Genomic DNA, 13,125 nt, shown 5'->3' with positions numbered 1-13,125 from the left:
GGCTGCCAGTGTCCACAAGGCCACTGTGACCCACACACGGGCCGCTGCACCTGTCCCCCAGGGCTCAGTGGGGAGCGATGTGACACCTGCAGCCAGCAGCACCAGGTGCCTGTGCCAGGCGGGCCCGGGGACCATGGCGTACACTGTGAAGGTACGCCCTCGCTGTGCCCTTCCCGTTCCTTCTGTTCTGCTTGTTTGTAGGGGGTGCTCAGGCCTGTCACAACCTGGTGTTCCTTCCCTGTCTGAAGTAACCTCAGCACCCCAGATGGACCCCAACTGTCCGTCTCCATATCCCGAGGGATTATCATGAGTCCATGCCTAACCTGATAGCCACTTACTTGCTCCTAAATTGGGGGTGCCGCTCTGAAACTGGCCACTGCCCCTTCAGCAGGCCCCGCTGCCAGGATTTTCTCTAATAGAGTGCCCCATAGCCCCCAAGGCCAGCTTCCTCCTGACCAAATGAGGGTCTTCACCCGTCCCTGAGATGCCTTTGCTGACGTCTTCCCCCTGTGATTTTGACATAAGTGCCATGACTGGGTCTCCTGTGCCAGCCTCCTGTGCCTCTCACCTGACCCCATGCCCACCCCATTTTCCTGATCAATTCCTGCCCTGACCCGGTCACCCCATGACCCATAACCCTGGTGGTGACCTCTTACACTGACTTCATGGCACTAACCCGTTCTTGGATTGGTCCTCTAATCCCTGGCTAAGCCGTATCCTCAGTGTCTGCTCCCCTCTGCCCGCAGTGTGTGACCACTGTGTGGTCCTGCTTCTGGATGACCTGGAGAAAGCTGGCGCCCTCCTCCCTGCCATCCGCGAGCAGCTGCAGGGCATCAATGCTAGCTCTGCGGCCTGGGCCAGGCTGCACAGGTTGAATACCTCCATTGCTGACCTGCAGGTATTTCGTGCCCACCTGCCTTCCCTGCTTCCTCTAGCTGGCCACGTGGTACTTAGCTTCTCGCCCCCAACAGAGCAAGCTCCAGGGCCCACTGGGACCCCGCTACCAGACAGCGCAGCAACTGCAGACTCTAGAACAACAGAGTTCAAGCCTTCAGCAGGATGTTGAGCGGCTGGGCAGTCAGGCAAGACCCGGGAACTCTGCCCCTAGCCCTTTCCTTGGGAAGCCCTCACCCTTGCAACCCCACCAAACCCACCTCCTCCCAGTTCTCTCAGCCACCCCCCCCCCGACTCCAGGGCCACCCTTTTTACTGTACTCATGCTCTAGACATTGTACCCACAAACACCACAGCTGAGGAAAACTGTCCCCACAGGCCGTAGGGGCCCAGGATCGGGCAGGCCAGCTGAAGGACAACACGGAGGCCACGCTGGACCGGGCACAGACATTGCTGGAGACTGTGCGGGCTGTGGACCGTGCCCTAAGCGGTAGGACTGACTGATGCATGGGTCTCCTATAGGGTAGGCTGCTTGGGGCGGGGGGGGAGGAAGGGCAGGACTTCCTGGGAGTCTCCCCTTGAGCTGGCTGGGTCCTGTCTGTTTATCCCCTGGGCAGGTGGCTGCCTAGGGTCTGTTGGTTCCCTTAGTGCTGGACTGACCCTCACCCAGCTCCACTGGGAATACTTGCAAACCTAAGTGGCAAACAGTCCAGGGACTGAGAACAAACTGGGGCTCCCAAGCGTAGGACAGGATCTGGCACAGCCAAAGGAGTGGAAGAAAACTGAACTTTCTGCTTAGGGAAGGCCTGGGAGTGGGCTGACCCAGCATATCAGGATTGCAGAAGGAAACGGCTATAGGAAATAGAGGCAGAGGGGTGTGTCCTCTAAGAGCCGCTAATGTGCTGTCGGGATACGTGCCACTAACCTGCCGAAGTGCCCCTGATGGGTCTCAGACCTGGAAGTGGATGAGTGGAAGCCACTCCCAGGCCCTGACCATCCTCTCCCTGCAGAGCTGGCTTCTCGCATGGGCCAAGTGTCCCCAGGCAATGCCTCTACACCGTCTGGTGAGCAGCTGCGCTGGGCACTGGCTGAAGTGGAGCGGCTACTCTGGGATATGCGGACTCGTGACCTGGGAGCCCCACGGGCAGTGGCAGTGGCTGAACTGACTGAAGCCCAAAGGCGTGAGTAGGGCCGAGTCATGTTAGGGTGGGCTGGGTGGCGTGAGTAGGGCCGGGTCATGTTAGGGGGGACTGGGCTCGGGTGCGTGAAAGGGGTCTAGGTACTGGAGTGACCACCTTCCTACTCTGGTGTTGGCCAGTGAAGGCTCGTGTGCAGGAGCAGCTGACCAGCTTCTGGGAGGAGAACCAGTCACTGGCCACACACATTCGGGACCAGCTGGCCCAGTACGAGGCTGGCCTCATGGACCTCCGTGAGGCCCTGAACCAAGCCGTCAATACTACCCGGGAGGCTGATGAACTCAACAGCCGCAACCAGGAGCGGCTGAAAGAAGCCCTAGTAAGTGCACCTGCCCTCTGTTCCTGCCTCCTCCTCTCCAGGCCTGTCTTCTACATGCCCGACTTCTATCAGCTCTTTCCTTTCTCCGTCTTCTCCCTGCCTCCTACCCTCTCTACATCCTTTGTCCTTTCTGCCTATCAGCCATGTTCCCTCCAATCCCATCCTCTATCCTCTCCCTGCCCTCTGCCCTCCTATACCCCCTTCTCTGCTCTCTCTCTCTCCTAGCCTTGACCCCCTTCCCTCCTCGTATTGCCTTCTTCCCTTTTCCTTGCTCTCGACCCCCCCCCGTCCTTCCTTCCCCTGCTTTCCCTCCCCCCTGCCCTCCCCTCCCCTGCTTTCCCTCCCCCCTGTCCTCCCCTCCCCTGCTCTCCCCTCCTCCTGTCCTCCCCTCCCCTGCCCTCCCTCCCCCCTGCCCTCCCCTCCCCTGCTTTCCCTTCCCCCTGTCCTCCCCTCCCCTGCTCTCCCCTCCTCCTGTCCTCCCTTCCCTCTGCTCTCCCTTCCCCCTGCCCTTCCCTCCCCCATGATGCTTAGGGCCCCATTACATCATTTATTCCCACTCTCCTAAAATCTTGTCCCAAGCAATGGAAACAAGAGCTGTCCCAGGACAATGCCACCCTAAAGGCCACTCTTCAGGCTGCCAGCCTCATCTTGGGCCGTGTTTCTGAGCTTCTCCAGGGCATGGACCAGGCTAAGGTGGTAAGTATAGCCCACCATCCACTCATTCCTGGCCAGTTCCCTCCCAGCTTTTCGGTTGCATGCAGAGCTCCATCTGGTCCTGGGGTCCCCGAATTAGGAGGGTGATCAAGCCCATCCCCCACCTCAGGATCTAGAGCACCTGGCGGCCAGTCTGGACGGAGCCTGGACACCCTTACTGAAGAAGATGCAGGCCTTCTCCCCGGCCAGCAGCAAGGTGGACTTGGTGGAGGCTGCTGAGGCCCACGCTCAGAAGCTGAATCAGCTGGCGATCAACCTGTCTGGGTGTGTGGCACCCTCAGGGTGCAGTCTGGGTGCCCGCCTGTGGGTGCAATTGACCGGCCTGGGAGGGCTCCTGGAGGGAGACCATTATTCCAGAAGGATCCAGGCTTTCTGTAACCTCATAGAAAGTTTGGGGCCCAAATTTTGGCAGAAAGGAGCAGGTCTAAAGGGGTTAGAAAGACCCCCGAGATGTGGCCAGCCAGGCTGTGATCTCCAGCACCCCGGTCCTCATAGACCATGGTCCTCCTCCCCCACAGCATCATCCAGGGCATCAACCAGGACCGCTTCATTCAGAGGGCTGTGGAGGCCTCCAATGCCTATAGCAGCATCCTGCAGGCCGTTGAGGCTGCCGAGGGCGCCGCAGGCCAGGCTCTGCAGCAGGCCAGCCGCACGTGGGAGGTGAGCTCTGAGCACCTGTGGCTCACAGGAGCCCTGCTCCTCAGCCCCAGTGGTGGGAACAGCCCTGTGTAAATAGCTCCTGATCTTCTGCAGACTGTGGTCCAGCGGGGCCTAGCAGCCCGAGCCAGACAGCTCCTAGCCAACAGCAGCCTGTTGGAGGAGACCATCCTTGGGCACCGGGAGAGGCTGGGTATGGGTGAGTTCTTGGATCCTTGGGGGTACACTGACTTCTGGGACACGGCCATGTAGCTTTGGGGTGGTTCTACTCCAGGGGCAGGGATGATGATAATGTCTACCTGTCTTAGTGGTATGCCAAAGGACTGCAGCCAGAGAAGGCTGAAGTTCAAGGCCTCTGTCTTTGTTCTCTGTCCATCTCTGGGTGGGACTCTATGTCACTGAGGCTGCCTTCTCCTCCACAGCTCAGGGCCGCCTGCAAGCTGCAGGGATCCAGCTGCATGATGTCCGGGCCAGGAAGGACCAGCTGGCAGCCCAGATCCGGGACGCACAAGCCATGCTGGCCATGGACACAGGTATGTGGCTTATCTCTGCTCTTGCCCATTGCTCCTTTGTGAGAGTGGACGCATTCACGCCAGTGGTCATTGCTGTGGTCAGTGCATCTGAGGAGGCGCCTATGCTAAGGTATCTGGGGTTGTGCCTCTGACCTGAGGCACAGGTCACCAACACAGCAGCCCCAGGCAGGTCATCAGAGTGCTGGACAGTGGTGACGGCACGGGGTGAGTAGCAGTGGCTAGGGTCCCGAAGGATGCAGGAGCGTGTCCTGTTGGCTCAGAAGGCCATTCCTAGAAAAGACCAGTTGATCAGTGACCATAGAGGTCAGAGTGAGGTTGAGGGCTCAGAACTGACAACAGCATAGTTGTCTAGGCTTTCCCCACGGCCACCAAAATGTCCCAGGCACAAACCTCAAAACCTGGACAAGACTTGGGAATTGATAGTGGTGTCCCTGGTTGGGAGGGCGGCAAGACCAAGAAAGGTGTCTGGGTAAATTCTGAATGTATTGAGATGCAGGTATAGAGCTTACACTCCCCATGGGGTGAGCATTTAGGGTGGCCATCCTAGGTGGGGTCAGAAACACGTAGCTGACCCTTGCTGGGCACGACCTCCATCTGCTGCAGGTGAGACCAGCCAGAAGATTGCTCATGCCAAGGCTGTGGCTACCGAAGCCCTGGACACAGCCACCCATGTGCAGTCCCAGCTTCAGAGCATGCAGAAGAACGTGGAGCGATGGCAGAGCCAGCTGGGGGGCCTGCGAGGCCAGGACCTGGGCCAGGTGGAACGTGATGCAAGCAGTTCAGGTGAGCCGGTGGCCCTTGTCCTCCCAGGGGGCCAGGCTGTGGAAGACAAGGCTCTCAGCCCACCTTTCCTGCAGTGTCCACCCTGGAGAAGACACTGCCACAGCTGTTGGCCAAACTGAGCCGTCTGGAGAACCGTGGCGTGCATAATGCCAGCCTGGCCTTGTCTGCCAACATCGGCCGTGTGCGCAAGCTCATCGCCCAAGCCCGGGGTGCTGCCAACAAGGTGGGCTTCTGGCCTTGGGCCTGGATGTAGGAACAATGGGACCCGGGAGGCTGGATAGTAAACTCTCATCTGCTGCGCTCCAGGTCAAGGTGTCTATGAAGTTCAATGGGCGTTCAGGGGTGCAGCTGCGTGCCCCACGTGACCTCGCCGACCTTGCTGCCTACACTGCCCTCAAGTTTTATCTCCAGAGCCCCGTGCCTGCGCCTGCGCCAGGCGAGAACACTGGGGACCGCTTTGTTCTGTATATGGGCAGCCGCCAGGTACCAGCCAAGCCGGAGGGAGGATGGACTGGAAGTTAGAAGCGGGTGGTTGGTCCCCATCCTAACTGCATCTCTGACTGCCTCTGCAGGCCACTGGGGACTACATGGGTGTGTCTCTGCGTAATCAGAAGGTGCACTGGGTGTACAGGCTAGGTAAGGCCGGCCCCACAACTCTGAGCATTGATGAGAACATCGGGGAGCAGTTTGCCGCCATCAGCATTGACAGGTACAGATGCCTTGAAGAGAGGGTTAGACACTTGTGGTTCAGAGTTCCCTGTCTGTGTCTCACCCTCACCTCTGCTCCTAGGACCCTCCAGTTTGGCCACATGTCTGTCACGGTGGAGAGCCACATGGTTCAGGAGATCAAGGGGGACACGGTGGCCCCAGGGTTGGAGGGGCTGCTGAGCCTCCGGCCTGATGACTTTGTCTTCTATGTGGGAGGGTACCCCAGCAACTTCACGGTGAGCCTGGCTCAGCCTTTGGGTAGTCCTAGAGTGTGCTGGCAGTCCTGTCTGTCTGGAGCTGGTGGGAGAAAGCCTGTCCTCCGGCAGTCTGAGTGTTGACTGGTACCCTAAGCGTGCACCTTTACCCACAGCCCCCTGAACCCCTCCGACTCCCTGGCTACCTGGGCTGTATTGAGATGGACACGTTGAACGAGGAGGTGGTCAGTCTCTACAATTTTGAGCAGACCTTCAAGCTGGACACTGCAGTGGATAAGCCTTGTGCCCGGTAGGAAAGACCCAGCACCCTGTGTCTCCACTCACTCCCCCCACCTCTTCCCCACTGACCCAAAGCCTCTAATGTGCAGCTCTAAGGCCACTGGTGACCCGTGGCTCACAGACGGCTCCTACCTGGATGGCAGCGGCTTCGCCCGCATCAGCTTTGAAAAGCAGTCCAGCCACACAAAGCGCTTTGACCAGGAGCTGCGGCTCGTGTCCTACAATGGGATCATCTTTTTCCTCAAGCAAGAGGCAAGGCTGACCCTGTGCCCTACCCTTCTCCCTCATGCTGGCTCTGCCCTGCCCCCTCCCAGTGCACCTGAGCTGACCCCGCTCTGCCCTGTTCCTGCAGAGCCAGTTCCTGTGCCTGGCAGTGCAGGACGGCACCCTGGTGCTCCTTTATGACTTTGGCTCGGGCCTGGAGAGCGCCACCCCACTGCAGCCCCCACAACCCCTGACAGCAGCCAGCAAGGCGGTAAGGCAAGGGGCCTGGGGCTAGGAGGACCAGCAGGGGCTTGGCTTTCCTGAAGCCTGCTGCCCCTTCCCTGCAGATCCAGGTGTTCCTTCTGGCTGGCAGCCGCAAGCGTGTGCTGGTGCGTGTGGAGAGGGCCACCGTGTTCAGTGTGGAGCAGGACAACACGCTGGAGATGGCGGATGCCTACTACCTGGGGGGGGTGCCACCTGAGCAGCTGCCCCCAAGGTGAGCCTGGGCCCTGGGGCATGTGGGGGTCTCAGTGCCAGCAGGGCGGCCACTCAAGATCTGACTGCCCTGCAGCCTCCGGAAGCTTTTCCCCTCGGGAGGGTCTGTCCGCGGCTGCATCAAAGGCATCAAGGCCCTGGGCAAGTACGTGGACCTCAAACGGTTGAACACCACGGGTATCAGCTTTGGTTGCACCGCTGACTTGCTAGTGGGCCGTGCCATGACTTTCCATGGCCATGGCTACCTGGCCCTGGCACTTCCTGATGTGGTGCCCATCACTGGCAACATCTACTCTGGCTTTGGCTTCCGTGGCACGCAGGAGAACAGCCTGCTCTACTATCGTGTCTCCCCGGTGAGCTGACGGCAACTTGCTTGTACCACAGCCATGGTCTGGGCCTGTGGGGGTTGGAAGGAATGAGTCTGGACTCCTGGCCTAGCCAACTTGACCTTGCCTCTGTCCCTAGGATGGGTCATACCAGGTATCCCTGGATGAGGGCCATTTGACACTCCAGTTTATGGAAACAGCGGTGAAAACTCAAGGGGTCTTCGCCGATGGTGCCCCCCACTATGTTGCCTTCTATACCAATAGCACACAGTAAGCCCGGCTTCAGGCAAGGAGGGTCTGGGTGAGGCCGGCCCTTCAAGTAGAATGTGCCAGGATGGGAACACTGTCTTCTTCTCAGGGTCAATCTGTTTGTGGACGACCAGCTACAAACGATAGAACCCTACAAGGGAACACCTGCCACGCTCCAACCGCAGCCTGAGGAACCACGGCTTCTCCTGGGAGGCCTGCCTAAGTCTGGTACCTCCCACAACTTCAGTGGCTGCATCAGCAATGTGTTTGTGCAACGGTGAGCTGGTTGGTGTCAGGATGAGGTCTGTCCCAGCTGACCTCCCCCCATGCCAGTTACTGACATGTACCCACCTGCCCCCCCCCCCCACAGACTTCGGGGGCCACAGCGTGTGTTTGACCTACAGCAGAACATGGGCAGTGTCAACGTGAGCACAGGCTGCACACCAGCCCAACTTGTCCGGACCTCAAGGACCACGGCTCAGAAGGTGAGTAGTGTGTGGTCAGGGCTAGGGGAGCTGGGAGGTTGGCTACAGGGGGTATTGGCGCACGCCTTTAATCCCAGCACTTGGGAGGCAGAAGCAGGTGGATCTCTGTGAGTTCCAGGCGAGCCTGGTCTACAGAGCGAGTTCTAGGACTGGTTCCATAGCTACTGAGACACCCTGTCTCAAAAAAAAAACAAAACAAACACCGGCCCCTGCGCTGTGGTGTGCTCTGTGCCCTAGGTCTCCCGCCGCAGCCGCCAACCCAGCCAGGACCTTGCCTGTACACCACCCTGGCTCCCCGGGACTATTCAGGATTCATACCAGTTTGGGGGGCCCCTGCCCAGTTACCTGCAGTTTGTGGGTGTCTCCCCATCTCGCAGGAATAGGTAAGGTTGGTCAGGTCAGGCTTGGGTGGGATTGGAGGTGCTGTCGAGGCTGACGCCATGCTTGGCTTCCAGGCTCCACCTCTCGATGCTTGTCCGCCCGCATGCTACTTCCCAGGGCCTCTTGCTCTCGGCCATCCCCCAGTCAAGCCATGGTCCTTCACTGGTACTCTTTCTGAGCCACGGACACTTCGTCGCACAGACGGAAGGCCCTGGGCCCCGGATCCGGGTCCAGAGCCACCAGCACTCACAGGCTGGCCAGTGGCACAGGGTGAGAGGTTAAGGAGAAAAGGTGTGGGTAGCAAGGTACGGGGAATGCCCTCTGAAAGCTGCCTTCTCCCCAGAGTCCTGGGATACAGCTGAACAGGTACTTCCTCCACCCAGGTGTCTGTGCGCTGGGGAACACAGCAGATCCAGCTTGTGGTGGATGGCAGCCAGACCCGGAGCCAGAAGGCACCCCGCCATCGGGTCCATAGGGCAGAGGGCCCACAGCCCCACACCCTCTTTGTTGGAGGTCTCCCTGCCAGCAGTTATAGCTCCAGGCTCCCTGTGAGAACCATATTGCCCCATCCCTAGCCTTAGCCTGGACGTCCACCCTCAGCAGCCGCAGCCTGACATCAGTTGTCCATTCCTGCAGGTGTCTGTAGGCTTCAGTGGCTGTGTGAAGAATCTGCAGCTGGATAAGCGGCCCCTGAGGGCTCCAACGCAAATGGTGGGGGTCGTACCCTGTGTCTCAGGCCCCCTGCAAGATGGCCTGTTCTTCCCAGGCAGTGAAGGAATTGTCACCTTAGGTGTGTGAAGCAAGGGAGGTCCTGTGGGTGTAGGGGCTCTAAGCTAGGGCCTGGACCTCTCCCATCATGGTCCCTCCCCACAGAGCTCTCCAAGGCCAAGCTGCCCTCTGTGAGCCTGGAGTTAGAGATACGGCCCTTGGCAGCTGCTGGCCTCATCTTCCACCTGGGCCAGGCCCAGGCTACGCCCTACGTGCAGCTGCAGGTGTCGACAGAACAGGTGAGCAGGGCTGTGGTGCTGAGGGATTTCCTCCTCCACCACTGTGCCCTTGGTAGACAGAACCTAACCTCCTTTCACCCCAGGTCCTGCTGCGGGCCAGTGATGGGGCAGGAGAGTTCTCCACGTGGGTGTCCTACCCCAAGCTTTGTGATGGACAGTGGCACCGAGTGGCAGGTGAGGGGCCCTTTTCCTCTTCTGCAGAGCAGGGAGGGTTGTGGAAGTGACCACAGGTTGGCTGGCCTAGGGGACACAAATCTGCTCTACAGTGATCCAGAGCAGGAACGCGCTCCGCCTGGAGGTAGACACGCACAGCAACCACACCACAGGCCCTCTGCCAGCGACCCTGGCTAACACTCCAGGACTTCTGCACCTCGGGGGCCTGCCCAGTAAGTATGGACTGCCCTGTAGGAACTAGAATCTCACCCTCCAATGGGGCGACAGAGACCAGGCTAATGGGCTAATGCAGGGACCGAGGCCCTGCGGCCTTTTCTGTCAGCCTTCTCAGGCCCCCTGTATTTTCAGAGGCGACAGCTGCTCAGCCAGAGCCCCCTGCCTATCGAGGATGCATGAGGAACCTGGTGGTCAACGGGGACCCTGTCACTTTGGCTACTGCACAGATCCAGGGGGCAGTGGGGGCAAATGGCTGCCCCTCTGGAACCCCAGCCCCAGATCCAGCTCATTCTGCAATACTTGCCAAGCCCACGGGGCGGGGAAAAGGCCTGACCCAGAGGCAAGTGGGGTCCAGTGGGCTTCAGCAGGCCAGCCTCAGTACCCTTCCCCTGCTTCAACGCTGAAGGTTCCCAGACACTCCGTGTTTGCCTCGACCATGAATAACAAGTCTTTTTAGATGAGAAGACACTGCAGAACAGACAAATTTATATTTATACTTCTTTCCCCTGCCCAACAACTTTTAGTACTGAGATATGTAAAGTCATTGGCCCCTTTGGAATTAAAAGCGACTTATCTCTCACTTGAGTGTTGATTCCAACAGCAATGGTGGAGTCATGCACAGGCCTGAAGGAGTGGGGTACAGAACCCAGGGTGGCAGCTGCCCCCACCATCCTCCCCTCATTAGCACAGTCCTCAGAGGGGGTGTAACTCAGAGCCAAGACCAGAGTTGGCAGGTACAAGAAAGGACTTTATTAGTGGGGCGGGCAGAGAGGGGCACAACGAATCACAACTGCCACTACGGAATCACACACTATGAATTCCAACCTGGGGAAGGATAGCGAATAATTTAATCCAGACTCATATCCTCCTCCTCGTCTTTCTTGTCTTTCGTGTCACCCTCCTTCGGCTCCGATTTGGCGTTATTCTGCATGGCTTTGGCAAACGCTTCCACATCTGAAACGGCCACAGCAGGGCTACTACCCAAGCAGACGGCCCCCGCGCTACACACCCGAGACCGGGGGTCTGCACTTACCTCCTTTGTTGGCCGCCTCCACAGCCTCTGCAGGAAGGCCAAACTGGCACATGAGGGGGCCGAGCTGTCCTGAGGCCAAGGCTGCACTGAACATACCCAGGGCCTGCAATACAGAGTACGCATGCAGAACTGGGCGCCTAAGGCACCAGGCCCGCCATGTAAGAGTTATGTGTACAGAGAGTGCCACGGGCATACATACCTGCTGGAACTGGGGCGAGGTCAATGTGTTCTGGATCTCATCTGCAGTCTGAGGCAGAGACTCCCCAGAGGGCAGGTAGGGCAGCAGGCGCTCCTGAACGTCTGCGTTAGCGAGGATGGGAGCCATGATCTCTGGAGTCAACACACTGGCCAGATCCACTAGGACACAAGCAACGTGGCCATCAGTGGCCTGATGCCAGCCCGGCACCCCACCCCACGAGCACCTGCAGCTCCTACCTTGCTGGCCGCCTCCTGGCCCTGCGGGCACATTCATGGTGGCCAGAATGCTCTGGAGGTCGCTCAGCTGGATGGGCTGGGTCGGGCTGGCTGCTGTGCTGGTTCCATTACCTGAGCTGGGTGCGGGGCTTGGGCTGGTCGCCGAGGCAGCTGCTGGGGCAGAAGGGGCTGGGGTGGCGCGAGCGGAAGAGGTGGTGGAGGATGGGGTGACGGCTGCCGACTGGCTCCGGGAGCTGGGGAAAGCGAGCAAGGGCTGGAACAGCTAGGCCCACTATGTTTCGGGGCTACTCCACAGGTCTGAAGGACCACTTCCCCAGTAACAAGCTCTGGTGTAATGGGGACCCCCAACCCTACCTCCTAAAGTGATGTCTCCAGAAAAGAAAATGCAATGGCTGGTGGTGGTGCCAGTACCCATGTCAGGTACTGGGGGCTTGGGGCTCACCTGGACGAAGAGCTGCTTGCCGGAGGCCCGCTGCTCCCCAGCAAGCTGGCCAGGCCTGGTCCAGTGAGGGCTCCAAGCCCACCTAAAGAAGCAAAGAATGTCTGCTAAACACCGCCAGCCAACCCAAGAAGCCACACATCCCAATACCAAAGCCAAAGGATGAGCAGGGAGGGTTGTTATTAATAAGGAAGACACAGGAGGCTAAAGTGACCACCCTAGTCTAAATCCTAAGTTATCCTACTGAGCCAGGTTACTTCCACTCCAGACACCTGCTGCACCTTAAAGTGATCATCCTTGGCTCTGCCCCAGAGAACTATACACATGGGTATTAGACAAGGTCCCTCTCTGCCCACCCAGCTCGTATCCAGCAGATAAGCACTTTCCAAAATAGGAACACAAGGACAGACAGATGCAGGAAACCCTGTGTCTGCTGCAAGCAAGGAGCTTATGAAAGAGCCAGGGACAGTGGCTAACGTTACCCAGTCCTCCAAGGCCGGCTGGTCCGATGAGCTGCATGAGCTGGCTATGACTCATGTTCCCCAACAGGCTCTGCAGGCCACCTTCACCTGGAGAACACAAGAATCAGACATGGGCCTGCAGTGGCCATGGCCGGGATGCCTGGCCTCGGCCCCACCCCAGAGCTGCTCAGGGATTGCCTCTAAAAAAGGCAGCAGGGACCAGGTGAATTCTGCCCAGTAAAGAGGGAGTAGAGAGAGAACCAGAACTTAATTAAGCAGGGCAGTTCCCAGTTCATTGACAAACGCTGCCCCACACAGGCCCGGGTGATAATTACCGCCCAGTGCCGAGAGCTCGTGGCCACCACTCCCACTTGCACCCAGTGCTCCAGGCATGGGGGGGTTGTTCAGACACTCATTGACTTTCCGACAATGCTCTTCATCTTGGTCAGTCTTGGGCTCCTGCCAGAGAGGATAAGCAAAGGGCCCAAGCTGAGCAGCCTGCACACGGAGCTGGCTTACGCCTGTTGGCTTCCCAGCACCCACATGGCCAGCCATCCTGATCCAGCCCACACAGTTACCTGCAATGTCACAGTACCGGAGACAGAAGAACCCAGCCTAGAGACAGTAAGGGCAGCAAGTACGGCCCCAAAGCCAATCAACAACCAAGAGAAGCCTGGAGTGCCTTCAGGGTATGGCTTCTTCCTGAGCTTCAGACATTAACACACCAGCCCCATCAACACTGCCTGAGGGACAGCTGGCTCCAAAACTCTGGGATAGAGTACTGTGTGGCCCCTGCACTTGTGGCAAAGGGGGAGCGGCATACAAGGGTGAAACAGGAAAAGTTAACTTTGATGGGGTCCTTAACAAGGCTCAGAACCGTGGCGAGATGCTCCACAGTGAGCACAGCCCTGGACACAGCCCCA

The 13,125-nt window shown here is 58.8% G+C and overlaps 2 protein-coding genes across 4 annotated transcripts in view; one reads left to right on the top strand and one right to left on the bottom strand.

Moving 5' to 3' along the window:
* Window positions 1-10,414, top strand: part of Lama5 (laminin subunit alpha 5) — a 46,199-nt gene extending 35,785 nt beyond the window's left edge. Inside the window, exons 48-79 of one of the 2 annotated variants that reach the window (XM_050153058.1) lie at window positions 2-151; window positions 747-898; window positions 972-1,082; window positions 1,272-1,383; window positions 1,904-2,074; window positions 2,212-2,408; window positions 2,988-3,104; window positions 3,232-3,386; window positions 3,641-3,782; window positions 3,876-3,972; window positions 4,202-4,312; window positions 4,916-5,095; window positions 5,170-5,318; window positions 5,402-5,578; window positions 5,668-5,804; window positions 5,886-6,039; window positions 6,174-6,307; window positions 6,387-6,549; window positions 6,650-6,772; window positions 6,849-6,997; window positions 7,073-7,349; window positions 7,462-7,592; window positions 7,681-7,848; window positions 7,942-8,056; window positions 8,294-8,439; window positions 8,512-8,707; window positions 8,821-8,985; window positions 9,074-9,227; window positions 9,311-9,444; window positions 9,528-9,618; window positions 9,711-9,830; window positions 9,967-10,414. In XM_050153058.1, the coding sequence (XP_050009015.1) occupies window positions 2-151; window positions 747-898; window positions 972-1,082; window positions 1,272-1,383; window positions 1,904-2,074; window positions 2,212-2,408; window positions 2,988-3,104; window positions 3,232-3,386; window positions 3,641-3,782; window positions 3,876-3,972; window positions 4,202-4,312; window positions 4,916-5,095; window positions 5,170-5,318; window positions 5,402-5,578; window positions 5,668-5,804; window positions 5,886-6,039; window positions 6,174-6,307; window positions 6,387-6,549; window positions 6,650-6,772; window positions 6,849-6,997; window positions 7,073-7,349; window positions 7,462-7,592; window positions 7,681-7,848; window positions 7,942-8,056; window positions 8,294-8,439; window positions 8,512-8,707; window positions 8,821-8,985; window positions 9,074-9,227; window positions 9,311-9,444; window positions 9,528-9,618; window positions 9,711-9,830; window positions 9,967-10,238 (4,850 nt within the window). In that variant the 3' untranslated portion in view covers window positions 10,239-10,414. Of the gene's footprint in view, window position 1; window positions 152-746; window positions 899-971; window positions 1,083-1,271; window positions 1,384-1,903; window positions 2,075-2,211; window positions 2,409-2,987; window positions 3,105-3,231; window positions 3,387-3,640; window positions 3,783-3,875; window positions 3,979-4,201; window positions 4,313-4,915; window positions 5,096-5,169; window positions 5,319-5,401; window positions 5,579-5,667; window positions 5,805-5,885; window positions 6,040-6,173; window positions 6,308-6,386; window positions 6,550-6,649; window positions 6,773-6,848; window positions 6,998-7,072; window positions 7,350-7,461; window positions 7,593-7,680; window positions 7,849-7,941; window positions 8,057-8,293; window positions 8,440-8,511; window positions 8,708-8,820; window positions 8,986-9,073; window positions 9,228-9,310; window positions 9,445-9,527; window positions 9,619-9,710; window positions 9,831-9,966 lie in introns of both variants that reach the window. The other variant, XM_050153057.1, reaches the window with a different exon arrangement.
* A 147-nt stretch (window positions 10,415-10,561) lies between these two features.
* The window catches only part of Adrm1 (ADRM1 26S proteasome ubiquitin receptor), a 4,247-nt gene continuing 1,683 nt past the window's right edge, over window positions 10,562-13,125 (bottom strand). Inside the window, exons 1-7 of one of the 2 annotated variants that reach the window (XM_050153063.1) lie at window positions 12,538-13,093; window positions 12,224-12,310; window positions 11,745-11,826; window positions 11,303-11,535; window positions 11,067-11,224; window positions 10,868-10,970; window positions 10,562-10,788 (exon numbers count right to left, since the gene is read on the bottom strand). In XM_050153063.1, coding sequence (XP_050009020.1) covers window positions 10,682-10,788; window positions 10,868-10,970; window positions 11,067-11,224; window positions 11,303-11,535; window positions 11,745-11,826; window positions 12,224-12,310; window positions 12,538-12,757 — 990 coding nt within the window. In that variant the 5' untranslated portion in view covers window positions 12,758-13,093 and the 3' untranslated portion in view covers window positions 10,562-10,681. Of the gene's footprint in view, window positions 10,789-10,867; window positions 10,971-11,066; window positions 11,225-11,302; window positions 11,536-11,744; window positions 11,827-12,223; window positions 12,311-12,537; window positions 13,094-13,125 lie in introns of those variants that run through there. The other variant, XM_050153062.1, reaches the window with a different exon arrangement.

The sequence above is a fragment of the Alexandromys fortis genome, unplaced genomic scaffold (genome assembly GCF_014885135.2).
Source record: "Alexandromys fortis isolate MF-2015 unplaced genomic scaffold, M_Fortis_MF-2015_v1.1 scaffold_81, whole genome shotgun sequence".
NCBI lineage: Eukaryota > Metazoa > Chordata > Mammalia > Rodentia > Cricetidae > Alexandromys > Alexandromys fortis.
Note: the sequence above shows the minus strand (reverse complement) of the source record. Positions and strands in the feature narration are given on the sequence as shown.